The 15,793-nt window shown below is 40.4% G+C and overlaps 1 protein-coding gene across 1 annotated transcript in view; it reads right to left on the bottom strand.

The window, feature by feature from the left end:
• AFF3 (ALF transcription elongation factor 3) overlaps nt 1–15,793 on the bottom strand; it is a 328,079-nt gene that overhangs the window by 261,744 nt on the left and 50,542 nt on the right. Inside the window, exon 3 of the mRNA XM_036389605.2 lies at nt 10,001–10,852. Within this exon, the coding sequence (XP_036245498.1) occupies nt 10,001–10,852 (852 nt within the window). The remainder of the gene's footprint in view (nt 1–10,000; nt 10,853–15,793) is intronic.

Here is a 15,793-nt window from a genome sequence, read left to right as displayed (position 1 = left end):
TGTTTTCAGAGTTGTCATTAAAGAGCTTATGAAGAGCTTTGAAACTCCTGAATGCAGTAGATTACAGTAGTAAAAAACAGAGATTTTTTTTTGTTTATTGATAAGAATGCAGCTGGGTATGATCAGAAGCTATATTCCCTATGCTTAGGGGTGGTGGGAAAAAAAGGAACTGCTGTGTTTCAGATGACAGCTCTTTGTAGAGGTTGTTCACAGATATTTAGACACCCTGTTTGAGCATGAGGTTTTGCCTCTTCCACCTCCCACAGAAGTTATGTGTACCCACAAGCCCAGATTTGTGCCTTTTGCAGTACTGCTTATGGGGGCAAAACAGGTAATGCATTTTCCTCCCAAGACAGTGACTGCACATCTGTGAAGTGAGTGATGCCCCACTGTCTAAATTTTTCTTCTCACGGGAGAGGACAAGCTTCTTTAGAAATAACCACAACCATGAAGTTTGATTATTTTTCAGGGGTGTAGTCTGGACATAGGTCCATTCCCACCTGAGAGCAGAAACTTCACGGGAAGGAATGCTGTCCTAAGGCTTCCTCATGGGAACAAACACACTACAGAAAAAAATAACGATTTGGGCCCTGCACAGCCATCTCTAAGCTACTGAAGGGTCTTGCAAGCAGACCTTATCATAAATTATGATTGCTGCTTATGGTATTTTTCAAACTGTCTCACATTGCACTTGATCCTCCCATGAGGACAAAAATTTAGACCATGACTAACTCCTTTTCGGTGAGTTTCCCAAAGCATAATTTCATTCTTTTCAGTTTCCCACACAATTCTTTTCTCAGATTACTTCACTGTTATAGAACCCAGTTCATTTTTATGTCCTCTCTATCTATGTATTTTTAACTCTTTCTGCATGCTAAAGACTAATGATTTAGTGCAAGGAAGACAATTCATCATCTGCTAATGGCATTTTCCCAACTGTCCTTCTCACACTCCACTTGGTCCTTCATCCCATGCCTTTTTTCTAGACAGCATACTTCTGCTCTGGACTGCTACTTCCATGAAATCAGAAATTAACCAGCTAATAGGTTTTATGTATCAACTGTCTTTGGGAATATGCTTTCTTATATCAGATGTCCCTGAGATAGTAATTAAAATCAGAGAAGGCCTCTTGGAAAATATTTCAGAACTACCAAATCATGGTCATTTTATACACTTTGTATGAATACTTTGTTTGATTGTATTTGTGATCAATAATCTCACAGCTGTCTTTCCCTTTTCTACTTTAGATCTCAAAGTTTCAGCGGTCACATGAAGTTGTACCTACCTCTGTATTTGACTGTGATTGTACAACTACCTTTAAATAAATGCAAGATTTGATTAGCAATAAATTATGCTGCTGGTATTTGAATACTAATAATCTTTAGCACGTGCAAGAAAAAAAAATCACCTTCAATATCTCATTTCAAAGAAGCTATGAAGCAGAGAGTCTTCCATCCCATCTCCCCTTAAACATCTGTTAGTGATAAGAGCTAACAAGAAATGCTCTTGGTTTTCCTTTCTTTCTAGTTACATAAGCTTCCCTTGCAGCCATTTGCAGTAAATGCAGAGGAGTATGAATAGCAATTTTTGGTTCTGAGAGAAGATGCTGGTTCTCAATATTCCTGACCTGTTGGCTCACTGGCTTGAAGTATTTTTGTATATTTATCTTCTGAATAAATCGTGGTGAAAAGCAACTTCACATCATGCCTTCATTTCTCAGAGAAACTTCATGGTGGGAAGGGAAGAAAGTGGGAAATGTATGAGGGAATTTTGGAAAGGAAATATTTGCCCTAGACCATGTAAGGGGCAGCCTCAGCCTTTCTGGCATGCTGGTTTTGACCCATGAAATAAAAAAGGTACCATATTTCAGAACATGCAACTGTTATATATGAAATACAACTAAGAGATTTGGAACGACATGAATATATAATGTACACGTTTCTTTACAGATGCATTTTTCTCCAGACAGTCCGGTGCCTGCTTTAATTTGGAAGCTATCCATTTTCATACAAAGTTAACCAAGAGTGACAGGAAATCAGATGCTTACATTATATATCTTTTCTGAACTTGAAAAAAAAAAAACACCCTCCTGTTAATTACTTTTCTAGGAAGCTATTTTGTGATACCACAGGGATAGATCTTCCATATTCAGAAGTGGTACAGAAAAGAAAACTTTACACCACGCAGTGTGAATAAAGTATGCAACATGCAGATATTTAAAAGTATATTTGTCTTCATTTATTGGTATGTGAATATGTGACCAAAAATAAAGAATTTAACTTCTTCTGGCCTGGTTGGATGAATTGACAGTTGCTGGAGATCTGACCTCTTTAACCTTACACATCAAGCGGCACATACCCATTATTTATTTAGCTGGAATTAACAGTGATCTGTGAAGCACACTGTATTTTCCTTGAGTTCTCTTGCTCATCAGTCATATCTGACCCCTGTGAGTAAGTTCAGTGGTAGCAGTTTCATGTCATTCTGATTCATGAAAGACTGGGAAACTACAGAACAAAGAAGTTAAATAATTTTCATGGATTTTTTTTTTTTAAATATAAAATATCCTAAACTACCTTTACATCCTACATGATCCCTTACAGATTGTGAAGGTGAAGAGTAGACAGAAATGCCCTGCCTTGCTATAATTATTGGAAAGGAGGATGTGAGCTGGTATTAACATAAGTACTCTGCAGAAGCAGCAAGGGCTTGGACTCCTCACCTGACAGAACACTCCAGTGTTGTGCAAGGGGCTGTCTGGGAAATAGAGTCCATCTAAATATTTCACTTGTAATCTGAACTCCACAGCAAGCCCACCCTTGCTCTCCTTCTGTACCTCGACCCTCTCTTTTGTTTAAGAAGCCCTGAACCAGATGGGGAGAAGATGCCCAGCCAAAACTCCAGGCGGAGGGCAGTTTCTTGTGTTGGTGGGAGCGCCGTGCTCCAGCACAGAGCTCCTGAAACCACATCCAGAAGAGTTGCTTTCTCCAGCTGCTGAATACCTTCCAGGCCTGGGAGCAAGCCATGCTAATGGGGCCAAAGGTGGAAAAGTGATAGCAATACCATGTATCTTTTCAGGCACATTTTACAAAGAACATCTATTAGACTACTTTGTTTCTGGTCAGGATGACTTTTATTACATGCAGTTATCATCGTAAGCACTACAATGGATTAAAAAAAATCAGACAAAATGTGCAATTAAAATCTGGGGTTGGTAATTCCAGAAATCTTATTTCCTTCATCAATAACTTTAGTGCTTACCACAGGGACTAAAGAAGCAATTAAACATGGTTGTGGACATTTTTATGCATGCACTCTTGTATCAGCTCCAGAGCTGATTCATAAACCAAGCCATCCACTAGAGGAGGGCAGGGAGGGGTGGTTATAAACTAAAAGGCAAGACAAGTTTCTCACAATTAATCATATTCTTACATCCACTGAGCTTTCCTTACTCCAAAAGTGGCTACTTTTCCAACTTCAGAAAAGATGGAAAGACCAGTTTTATCACAGGGAGGATCTGCCCTATGAGAGACCCAAATTAACTGCTCAAGTATGTTTTCAGTAATTAGAAAACAGCAATCTCAGGGAAAACTTGCAAAAAAAAAAAAAAAAAACAGGTGCAAACATTAAGGAATATCCTTGAAAATGATAAATTTACATCTAATTTCAAGATATTTTTCTCTGATCACAGTCATCTTACCAATAAAAAACAAAGAGGAACAAGTGATTCACCATAGCAACAGACAGCACATACCATATGGTAATCAATCCATACAGAAAACTTTAGAGGTTATTATTCTATTTTATTCTATTAAATTCTTTATTTTCAAAACCCTATAGATAAGGTTAGCTAGTGCTGTCCCAGTAAAAAATATATTGACAATTAATTCAAAAGAGAAAGGAACTTGTTTCACTGAGGGTAGGAACAGTAAATTTAGGGATCTCTAAAAGTAAAGTAAAGGTGTCTAAACAGCATTTTCATTCTACAAGAGCTGTCATGGAAGAATAACCAGAGAGATTAGGCCCACTGTTTTCACTGAAGCTGCCCTCACACACAGTTGTTGTGTGCCTTGGAGACTGCAGAAGGTGAGAAAGGCAAAGGTTTGTGTCATGATTTGAAAACTACACAAAAAAAAAAACCTTTCACATTGTGGTCTCCACTGTGTTTGTTAAGAGCATTTCCAATACCACTCTATTTAATATACTCATTCTTCACAGTCCTACTCTGTTGAACTCTGCTACATAAATACAGGCAGTAACACACAGCCCTCCCACAGACACACTTGAAGGTCCTGAGTAACTCACCACTAGCAGGCATCTCTGCACCACACTGCTCTTGTTGTGCAGTTCTTCCTGTTTAATGTGGGAAAACATTCTTTATTTGTGGGGAAGGTCAGTGCTACCATTACAGGGATGAATTGATCTGTGTCTCCTTGTAAATGCAGCACGAACATCTGGGAAAGAAAACATCTACAACTGCCTCATACTTACAAGTACTCAAGTGCTGTGATTGCTAACTGGCTTCTCAAGCACTGCAATTCTTCAATGAAGTCAATAAATGGTAGAGGAGTATCAACACACTTAATTCTGTGTTGATGTCTCCAGCCTCTTCGGGCGCATCCTGAAACGGTGCCGGAAGAGGTCTGGACCCTTTCGCTAATGCATTCAATCTCTCCCTCCCTTTTCATCTAAAAGCATCTTTGACTGTGCTTTTATTTTCATTTCTGCCTTTCTGGGCCAGAATTAAACACCCTGGGATGTAGAGAAGAAAAGCCTGAATTCTACTCTTACTCCTGCAACGCTTTAACAGGCTCCACTGCAGCCAAGGGGATGTGGTGCTGTGCCTCTGAGGAAAAGCACTTACTCAGATCTCCTCTAAAACCTCTTCCTTCCTCATGAGATACTGTTTCCCCTCTACTGTCCTAGAGATCCAGATATCTGGGATTTCCAGATGAAGTCATGATAATGACTATATTCCCTATTTAGTTTTCACGGACCTTCTGTTCTCAAATGAAATGTAGCAGCACGTGAACTTGTATCTCCAGTTTTAAACTGGGATGGAACTGCTTATTATACATGTATCTTCTTCAAAGTGACTGATTTTGACCAAATTATCAACACTGAGGCCAAATTGTAGTTTTTTCAGACAGAGAAAAGAGTTATGGGGTGTTTTTGCTTTCCATTAATATGTGGGGATAGAGCTGATAGGCAAAAAAAGAGATTGCAGATTCACAGGACACTTGCTAGAGTGTGTGCCAGATGCTGATAGCTATATATAGCCACTCAAAGGAGAGTGACTGCAGAGAGTATCTTACCCAGGCAAATAGGAATTTGCCTGAGTAAGAACAGAGCAAAAATAAAAAAAATATTTAAAAAAGGAAAAAAAAAACCAACCCCAAACTCAACCTTTAATTTATGGTGCATTATTTCTGCTGCAGAAGTTGTGTAAGTACTCTGTGAAGTGAATAAGAAAGAATATGTCCTCATGATGACCTTACCTACATTTCACATAAATGTGTTTCCAAATTTAACAAAACGAAATCTTCCTTTTTACCATTAGACTCATAGTCATTCTTGAATACAGCCTCTATTTCTTTGTTCCATAACCCTTAAGAGAAGTAAGCAAAGGACAATAGATAAGGCTTCCTCAATGTAATAAAAAAGTAGCATGCAGCCTATGAGATGAAATTCAAAAACAGAACTTGGATATAAAGAACATGATTTGTCACCCTGTGTTTTTTTATTGTTTCACTCAAGAACATTTTAGAAAAGAGAGGCTCTTGATTTCCCTGCCTCTTTTCCTCTGATACCAAATTTTGCTTCCCCTTTATCCAATACAGTGGGATTTTACCTACAGCAATATAATTTCTAAGTAGTTCAAAATGTGAAATACCAGCACTTGAGATGACGAGCTATCATTTCTACAGAGCAGTATGGTAATTTTGGAATGACCAGGAGGTGGGGTATGGATTCTAGTTAACACTGATGAACCTGGCTACTAAAGATTAAATTCCCAAACGAGTAAATGCTACCTTTCTACACACAGGTCTATCCAAATTATTCTCATTAAAACAATTTTAAAAATTTATAAGCTTCACTCTGTGTCAAGTCTATTGAAGATTTTCCAAAACTGATTAAAAATATAAAATGAGTTATTGAACTGCATTAAAAATCAACCTTTTTCATGTATTGAAAAGTAATGGTCTATAATTCGTATTCAAGAGATCTTATTTCAAGTGAATAATAATTGTACTGCAGCCAACTCTGTGCCCTGTTTCTCTGAAAACCTCATGGAATGTACGGAAGAGGGTTTTGTATCCTGCTGCTCACACACACACACACACGCACGCACATACACACACACACACTATGTGTGACACTGCTGCTTATTCTCCAGTCCTTACAGGGAAGCTTAACTTTGTTTCATTATGTGTTTATTTTTCCACTGACGGTTCTTTCAAACTGGTGAACACAAATGGAAGTGCACAGGTATCACAGAACGGTTTGGGTTTGAATGGATGTTAAAGATAATCTAACTTCAACCACGGTACCGTAGGCTGGGACACTTTCCACTAGACCACATTGCTCAAAGCCCCATCCAACTTGGCCTTGAACACTTCCAGAGATGGGGCATCCACAGCTTCTCTGGGCAATCCTTTCTAGTGTTTCACCACCCTCACAGTAAAGAATTTCTCCCAAATATCTAATCTGAACCTACCCTCTTTCAGCTCCAAGTCATTACCTCTTGTCCTGTAACTACATGCCCTTGTAAAAAGTCCCTCCCCAGCTTTCTTGCAGCTCCCTTTAGGTCCTGGTGCCATAAGGTCTCGCTGGAGTCTTCCCTTCTCCAGGTTGAACAGCCCCAACTCTTCCAGCCTGCCTGCACAGGAGAGGTGCTCCCGCCCTCTCGTCAGCTCTGGACTTGCTCCAGCAGGCCCACGTCCTTCTTGGGCTGGGGGCCCAGAACTCATGTTAGATAAACTGATAAGACTCTGGCAAGGGGAAATACTGTAAGGGGAGGGATAATCTCAGCAACAATACAGGCTGGGTGCTAACAGGCTGGACATGAGCTCTTCAGTGAAGGACCTGGAAGTTCTGGTGGACAGCAAGCTGAGCAGGAGTGAAGGACCTGGGGGTTCTGGTGGACAGAAAGCTGCCCAGAGCCAGGAAGGCCTCCCAGCACTGCCTACACAAACCCTAGAGCACAGTGAGTGCCCTGCCTAGCCCTTCTCAGCCACACACCTTTTGTTTTAGCAGACACAGAGCTTCATTTCACTACCAGCATTTCAGATATCCTACCCCAAGCCCTCTGCCCTCTCCTTCTTTCCATGCTGATCTTAAACAGCTTTCTGCCACTCTCATTTCTGTTTCCATGTAGCTTCCAGGCACTGCTGCAGCCTCCTTGTCAGCCTGCTTTCCCTCACAGTCATCCTATATGACATCTCAGCTCTTCCCACAGCCATTGGGAACACCAGGTCTGTCCTGGCCAACACCTTTAGCCTCACTGAACAACAGAGGCCTCATTTTGCCTGCAAACATTCACAGGACCATGGCAGCTTTTGTGCTGCAAGCAGCTTAAAACTTCCAGCCCTAAAGGGGATGGCAAACATTTGATGTAAAGGAGAAAATTTATGAGTTTAATAGAAGAAATTTTTTAAAAGGATGGGAATTCTTATACAACTCTACTAGAAGATTTATGATACAAATAATAGAAATGGAAAAACATTTTGAAATTAAAAGAAGTCCAACTGAAAATCAAAGAGTGTGTGGATTAGGCAACACTAAATAAATAACTTTCAGTCTTGGTCAATATTTCTCCCTGTAGCAATACCAGTGGGTTACCAGTTTCAGCTTGTGCCACTTGGGATGGAAAAAGTTAGAACAAAGAAAATATCAGGATAAGTGAAAAATAGCTGGTCCATTGTCTTTCATTGATTTTTCAGATCTAAACATCGACTTTCGTTAGGTCCAGTTTCAAAGTCCCACACCCATAGTACCTACTATTTTTCTTCTTAGAAATTTGTCTACAAATTTTCATAAAATCTTTTTTAAACTACCAGGCACTGCTTTTGGTCCACCTCCTCCTTCAACTTCAGTTGAATGTTTATATTCTGTTATAAAATACTGGTTTTTTAACACTGCATCACATAAAATCTGTGAGAAATTGGTGAATATTTTAGTAGGTAACCTGCGAGTCCACTCTCTCCTACTGTAGTCTACATTGCCATCAGAATCTAAACAAGCTAGTTTAAAGTGATCTCAGCCATGTGTTCTCATCTAGAAACTGCAGTATAAACTTATGCTTATGCAGCAGCAGGGATTGCATACAACAAATTAAATCTTTCTTTCCGGAGGTAGACGAATTTGGAATGCAAATGGTAAATCCTGAGTTTCAGACAAACAAATGATTGCCTATCAGAACTCCTTTCCATACTAGTCCTTAGAGTATTGCCTACAAGTAGAGGGGGGAAATTTGAAAGAGTCAGATAATTGCCACAGGCATCTTTAATTCTAACAACGCTTCCCACTTGCAGATAGAAGCACAAGTCTGAAAGGGGTAATAACAGCTAAATGGATATTACTATCTGCCGTTACTGATCTATCTGCACAATTACAGCACTTTGTGAATGTAAATTTGCTTATAAGATCTAGCTTAAGAACCTAAAACAACCCCTTTTCAGGAACAACATATCACCTACATGTTGTTTGGAACTGATGGAACTTTCACTTAGAGAAAAATCACAGAAATAATTGCTTCCAGAGAGATTTCTTTCCCAAACCAAACCCAAGGGGAATACAAGAGTCAACTCCATTTCTGAAAAGCAGGCATTAAGAGGCCAGAGAACTCACCAAAAATTAGATTTTTCCTCTCCTTTAACAATGCCAGAAACAAAATTTTAAGACTTAAAACATCTCAAGACACACCACAGCTGTCAAAAAAGAGTAAACAATCATTGCTTCTTCTCTGAGAAAGTCACAGTGATTCAGTCAAATAGAGTCCTATAGTCCTATAAATACTATAAATTATGGAATTCATGGGAGATCTATCAATTTTCACAAGAGGATGATGTGGCCATCTTTGTATTGGCATAGAGGCCTTTGAATACACTTGAATAAAAAAAAACACCCTTTATTCTGCCAAAACAAATCACTTCCTTCCCATCAAAACAGACCAAATAGTCAAAAAACAGACAATCACAGTCAAAGTGGTAAAGCAAAGTGTCCTCCTGGCATAAGAGGAATGTGAACTAAATGAACATACAGTAAGTCCAAGCAGACATATTCTATATCTATTGTTGATAAATAAAAGTTGTCTAAAAGCTTTTTCAGACACGTTCTTATACTTGTAGCATGGCCAGGTGTATTGGGTCAACCCACTACACCAGGTTTCTATAGATGGAAATTCTTTAAGCAGGAAACCTCAGTCTTCTCATAAATTGGCTTGAAACACAAACAGATAATACTAACTAAAAGGAGAGTCTCATTGCTCTATTCTTATCTATTCCACAGATTTCATATTGCGTAAGTAATTTATTTAGATTGTGAAACTACTTTGACATTGAGGATGGCAGAACTATTTCTGCTCACATTCACTTCATTTAATCTTTGCCAAAGAGAAAGAAATCAATGAAATATGAACAGCAAGAAGCAATACACCTGCCAAAAAAAAAATCCAGGTTTTATAAATGAGCACTCTGGAAAGAGTCAGTGAAATAATATACACTACTAGAAAATGTGCCATTGTAGGAAGTGTTTTGGTCCTGAAGACAAAGAGCATTTTGCTGTTGAGATACCTTTAAATACTGTGATGCTGCTATTTGCAATATGCTATATCAATGTCACCAAAAGTATCAACATGCAAACCAGTATGTTAAAAATATGTAAAGAGACAGGTGCAATAAGACATCATCCATCCATCCATCCATCCATCCATCCATCCATCCATCCATCCATCCATCCATGCATGGAGGTATGTCATAAGAAATATAAAAACACTTACTTCTTCTTGCTTAGGAATGCTGAACTTGGTGATCTTTGACTTGGTCCTGGCTGAATCAGGCTTGCTGGAAGGCACTCCCCGATATGACTTGGTTGTCTCTGCTGGTAACTTCAGCTTTGGAGACTCATCCGGAGCCTGGTCCTGACCGTCCATTGGCCTTACATAGGCTGTTGGCTTCTGCTGACCCAGACTGGGCTTTGAAGCAAGAGAGGGTGGGAAGTTTTGGACGCAGTGCGCCCCACCATGCTTTGCTGGCCTCTCTTGGACTTTGGTTCCTCCTTCTGAGCTACAACTGAGCTTCGCTGGCTGCTGGACTCTGTTGGTGTTGTCTCCTAATGTGGCCCTCAGCGAGCTTTGCTGGGCAGTATTGGAGGAGGAGGAGGAAGAAGAGGAGGTGGAGGAGGAAGAGGAGGAAGAGGAGGAGGAAGAGGAGGAGGTGGGACTTGATGCATAGTGTTTTAGTTTCTCCAAATTGGATTTTTGGCTGGCCAGTTTGAAGTCACCCTTGTGTGACTCCAGCGACCGGTGTCCGTGTTTGCTTGCTCTCTGCTGGCCATCTGAAGTGGCATTATGCCCAGCCTTCTGCCAGCCCATTGTGGTACTCTTGCTCTGATGGGCAGCTAGGGATGCTGGTGTGGAAGAAGTAGTGCTGGAAATAGGAGGAGGAGGTGGTGGTCTCGAGTCTGTGATAAGATGTTCATCGGTCTTGGGGAGAGATGTCTGAGGAACCCCAGGTTTTGGAACCCCAACAAGATGGCTCTGGTTTGACCGGTCAGTTAACAAGTCTTTCATTTCATCATAGTTGCCCAAAGTATTCTGGATGCGATTGGAAAGCTCATCCCCCTTGTTAGTCTGCAAAACAAAAATCAAGTGTTCTGCTACAGTCAACATAAGAAAAACAAAATTCCCTGCGTGCTTCTGCTCAAATCCTTAGTGAAGTAAGACTGCCTTATTCAGCAGCAGCATTGAGGGATGAAATCGAAAATCCTTATTGTCTCTGAAGACACTTGTCAACATCTTAAATCTACCCTGAACTGGAAAAGCTATAAAGGGCCTTAGAGTATATAAAAAAAGAAATCTATCACAGATATCATGCTGTAGTTAAAGTATATTACCTGGAAACTGGAAAATTTATTATTGCAACTGCACAGAATGGTTTGGATTAAATCTGACCATGACAAAACTTTTCCTGTAGCCCAATGCAAACTCTTCTTCAGTCATGAATGAAAACACTGCATTCCCAATTTCTTCCTCTGCCTGCCTAAGTTTTCATAACCATCTGGGAGGCCACGCAACATCCCATGCAAGCGCTGAATGAATTTGTCAGTCTAAGCCAGCCAAATGCTCTGAGGTGACTTGAAAACAGCTTGTGGGAAATGAGAAAAGTACAGATTATGTCCCTTCTTTAAAAATGCTCTGACAGGGTGCTCATTCCAGGGCACTCTCCTCTTGTAAAAAAAAAAAAAAGGTGAACAGAACCCTTGCCAAATTCTTCACATTTCTCAGTGCTTGCTGTGCATAGCAGGGGAATACAGCCACCCTTCCTCCCCTTCAAGATTAATTATTGTCTTAAAAATGATCCATTTACTTCCTGACTGAAAAGGCAGAAGCTTCACAAAGAAATAAAACAAGCAAACAAAACATACTGGAAAAGATTGAAAATTCTTGCTTAAAAAAGCCTCTGTAAGCAAAAGGGTATATCATTAGCATTTTTACAGCAGAGATTTTTTAAGCCCTGCCAAGATTCAGGCATGTGATGTCCTTTGTTTTACATTTTCAGAGGAAGACGGTAATGAGACAGTGGAGTTCTCCTTCCTCTCTTCCAGACATGGAGTCTGAATGGGAAAACCCCTATTGGTTTCAGAAGGCCAAGATTTCATCTCAAGACTCTCTGTTTTAGGGGAAAACAGAAAGAAGGAGAAAGAAGGGAGTAAAGGAAGTGGAGAAGATCCTCTTAAAGTTACATTTAAAAACACGAAAGATGTAGCAACCACATCAGTTACTCTGGAAAACTGGGGGTATGGAAGGGAAGGTATTCAAGAGAAACTCCCCAGTTTTGAATCTTTTATTTTTAGGGTTTCCTAGTAGAAAACCTGAATCCAGGCAAAAATGCACAGTAAAGCACAATGCTGTGCTAGCCACATGCAAACTTTTAGAGGTCTACAGTGGAAGCATTCTTATGTCTAACAGTAGAAGCAGTCAGGTTTTGCTTCAAACTTTTCTCCTCAAATTTCAACAACACTACCTTGTACCTGTAATGTGCATTACACCTACCTTTCTGATATGTTTTTGTTACTATGCTAACAGAGCTAAATATATATATCAGTAGTATATACTGAAGGGGTGTAGGAAGGGAAGAACATGAAAGTCTCGCATCTGAAATGTTGCATTGGAAACTTGGAGTAAGATGGCTCAAGGTTCAACCACTATAATCTGGCCTTCCCTCTGCACATGAGGCTGTTGCTGTTACAAAGATAATAACCTGCTATGGAAAAAAATTTGAAGGACCGACTCATAGATAGCAAGTTACTTTAAAAAAGGGTGTTCTTTCACTTAACAGGAATAACATCAATGTCCTATAGAACAGGAAACTATTAATGAGGCTAAAGATCTGGGAAGCATCACATACATCTGAAAAAAAAGAAGGTTAGAGATACCCTCACGTCTCCTGAAGTCAATTAAATAACTTCTACACTTGGGCATCTCCTTGACCAGCAGAATTGTGCTCCAGGATGCATAGAAAACTTTCCTTTTACCCAGTGCATCTCTTTATGCTTCACTGGATCTTCCACCCTGTGTAGATACCTTGTAGAGAAGTATTTTTTCAGCTTCTCTCTATGGTGGGAAATCTGCTGTTGGGCCTATAGTCATTATTATTCTGCCAGAGTGTATGTGAGGTTTCTTTCCCTGCCAGGAGCATGGCAACAATGACCACCAAATGGAATGGGGGTCCGGGCACCCACAAGTGTCCCACAGCGCAGACATCTTGTGAGGACAGCTCTCCACCCATCTGCCTCTAGCTCCATGAACGTAAACAAATTTGTGTGCAGGTTTTGCCCCTAAGAAGTCCAAATTCCCTAGGTCTGTTTTTTATGATGGCTTCTCTGTGGATGGAAAGGAAACAAAATCCTAATTGCAGATTATCTGTAGACTATCAACAACTCAGAGGAGTCATTGGGTTGTCTTCTACATGGATGTGATGTGAAGGTCACACACAGACATCTTGTACTGAGAGATCCCAGATAACCACAAGAATAACTGCAGCAAACTGGTATCATGGCATGTGCTGACAACTGGTCTGTGCTGTTTATTCCTTCAAGATGCACTGGGACAGCTTCAGGTGAGATTTTGTGTTGAGCTAATCTCATACAAGAGAGTTCACCTACATCCTCTTGGGAACATGGTGGGATCTGAGGTAACTTGTTTTGAGCTTTAGTTCGTCCTATTATCTTCTCTGAAATATTGCTGGCCTTATTTAAGCATTCCCACAGGGAAAACATGGTCACAAAATGGGCAAGTAGGAAAAGCATTCTGTGCAAACATGTCTAATTTGGAGTGCTCTGATATTTTTCTGCAATGCAAGACAAATCCAAGAATTTGAAGATGGCAACATATAATACTTCTAAAAATAAACCTGATGGTTGCATGGAAGGCCAGCAGAATTTTTTTTTCTTCACTAAAAATACTTACATAGTTAATGGGGCAAGGTGTTCTGTCCAGAAAATATCCAGAACTAATTTCCTACTTTTTCATTCCCCTGTAAAAGAGATTTTATGTAAAAGATACTGGATTTCCTGTAATCCTTCATAGAGGGTTGCTATGGATACTTTGAACAGGATAAGGGGCAACCTGAAGAGTTAGGATTTTTGAGAAAATTTGATGTTACAGTAGTAGTGATACATGTCAAGGTGAGAGAGGACATAAGATTTAGGAGATTTCCAGCCTGCCTTTGATTTTCAGATATGGTCTTCTGAATAGCATATCCTTTGACTTTAGCTCATGTTTCTCAAGCTGTGCAGAGGAATACTGAATTTAATCAGAGCTTGCAGTGAATGTCTGCTATAACTTCATTCCCCTCTGGAAACCCCTAAAAGGTGAACATGATCTTTAAAGGGAGTACAAGTGGGTTTCAGTTTTGCTTTTGCAGAAAGGTTTCCTCTTTTGTAGTTAGGCTCTCTCCACAGTAAGATCAAAAAGCCACAGCTCTTTCTCCCTGCACTGAAGGTTCACAAATGCTTGGCTTAGTTCAGAGAGTCCAATGGTCCATTGCCAGTGTATACATGACATTCAGAGTATGCCACTGATAGAAGTTTTGATGTCCAATACTATCAGAAGGACTGATCACCCCAAGCAACTCTGCCACACCAACACAGCTGTGAGTTATACTGCTGTCCTGGGCTTTGCCTTTCCCCAAGTCTCCTTGACAAAGTTAGCTGTAGGATGTATTTCTGCAGCACCCTCTTTACACATTTGTTCAACATAGGGACACAGTGTTTAAAGGTAAGAAGCCGGAATGGAGCCATTTTTCTGCTTGCCTCATAGGATTATCCACTCATTATCCTCTCTGCTTCTAGAGGCAGCAGTGATTTTTCATCCACTCCTACTAAAGCTGATGGAATTTTACTGTGGCTGCACAGAGGTGTCTTCTGGCATCCCAACTCAGAAACTGCTGGTGTGTCCATGGCACATCACATCTGTGCCATGACAGTCAGTACACCAGCACAGAAGTAATAATCGAAGTGATAGCTTTTTATAAGTGATTTGAGCTTCAGCATTGCCAATTTGAGGTATCACAGACAAAACAGTACTGGGGACACAGCAAAAGGCCAGGTCCTTTTTGTGTGTGGTCTGTTTGACTGGACCAAATGGAAAATCATTAAGTCATCGCTGCAGCACAGCCCTCAAGAAATGCCAAGACACAGCTGACTTACGCTTTCCAGGCCTTCTTCCATGGATTAGCCCTTGACTGGTCTCACAGTAGACATTTTCACGTAGGTCATTGAGGAGTTCAAGACATCTGACATGGTTTCTAAATGCCTTTGTAATGAATCTGAAATCTGGGCAGCTGGAGGTCAGCTTCAAGGCAGACAGAGCTGTGTTCCTTCAAGGGACATGGTTTGAAAGTGGTAGATCTGTCTTTTTTATTAGGGACTAAATATAAACAACAATCTGGAAGAAGAGCAAGCTAAAAGCTGACCCTGGAGCACAAGAATTAAAACTCAAGCATGGAAGTCAAAGCAGAAGCCAGGTGCCAGGTTCCAAATAGGTCTCCTGGAAAGAGGCACTAAAGCAGCCTAAGCATCAAGGGCAAGTGATGCTGCATGGAGGGAAAGGCTTCACAATGTGGCAGCTGTTACAGTAACTTGGACATTTCTGGAAAGGCACAGCAGAAAATACATGATGATGGTTTGATACATACAAGCAGTAGTTGGGTAAATTGAGGAAGAGGAGCAGCCCCCATAGGACATTGCTCTCCGGTCCTGTTCACCATTTTCGAGCTCCTGCAGTGTGTAAAAGGCCCTGCTTGACCTTCTAACGTGGAGTGATGAAAGACAGTTGTGCCTCATCAAACTGCTGTTACCATGAGGAACAACACAGGGAGTTGAGACTCCTATGATATTTCTGCCTTTGGTGGAGGAAAAACATGTATAGCAGACAAATTTTCTTATTATCCTGGTAATTCTTATAGGAAAAAAAAGATATTTCAGTACAATAACCTTGGCCAGGGCACAATGTTTACAGCAGTGCTCGACCTTCACACACTAGTCTTACACAATTGTTTTCTTCTAAGTA

The sequence above is a fragment of the Molothrus ater genome, chromosome 2 (genome assembly GCF_012460135.2).
Source record: "Molothrus ater isolate BHLD 08-10-18 breed brown headed cowbird chromosome 2, BPBGC_Mater_1.1, whole genome shotgun sequence".
NCBI lineage: Eukaryota > Metazoa > Chordata > Aves > Passeriformes > Icteridae > Molothrus > Molothrus ater.
Note: the sequence above shows the minus strand (reverse complement) of the source record. Positions and strands in the feature narration are given on the sequence as shown.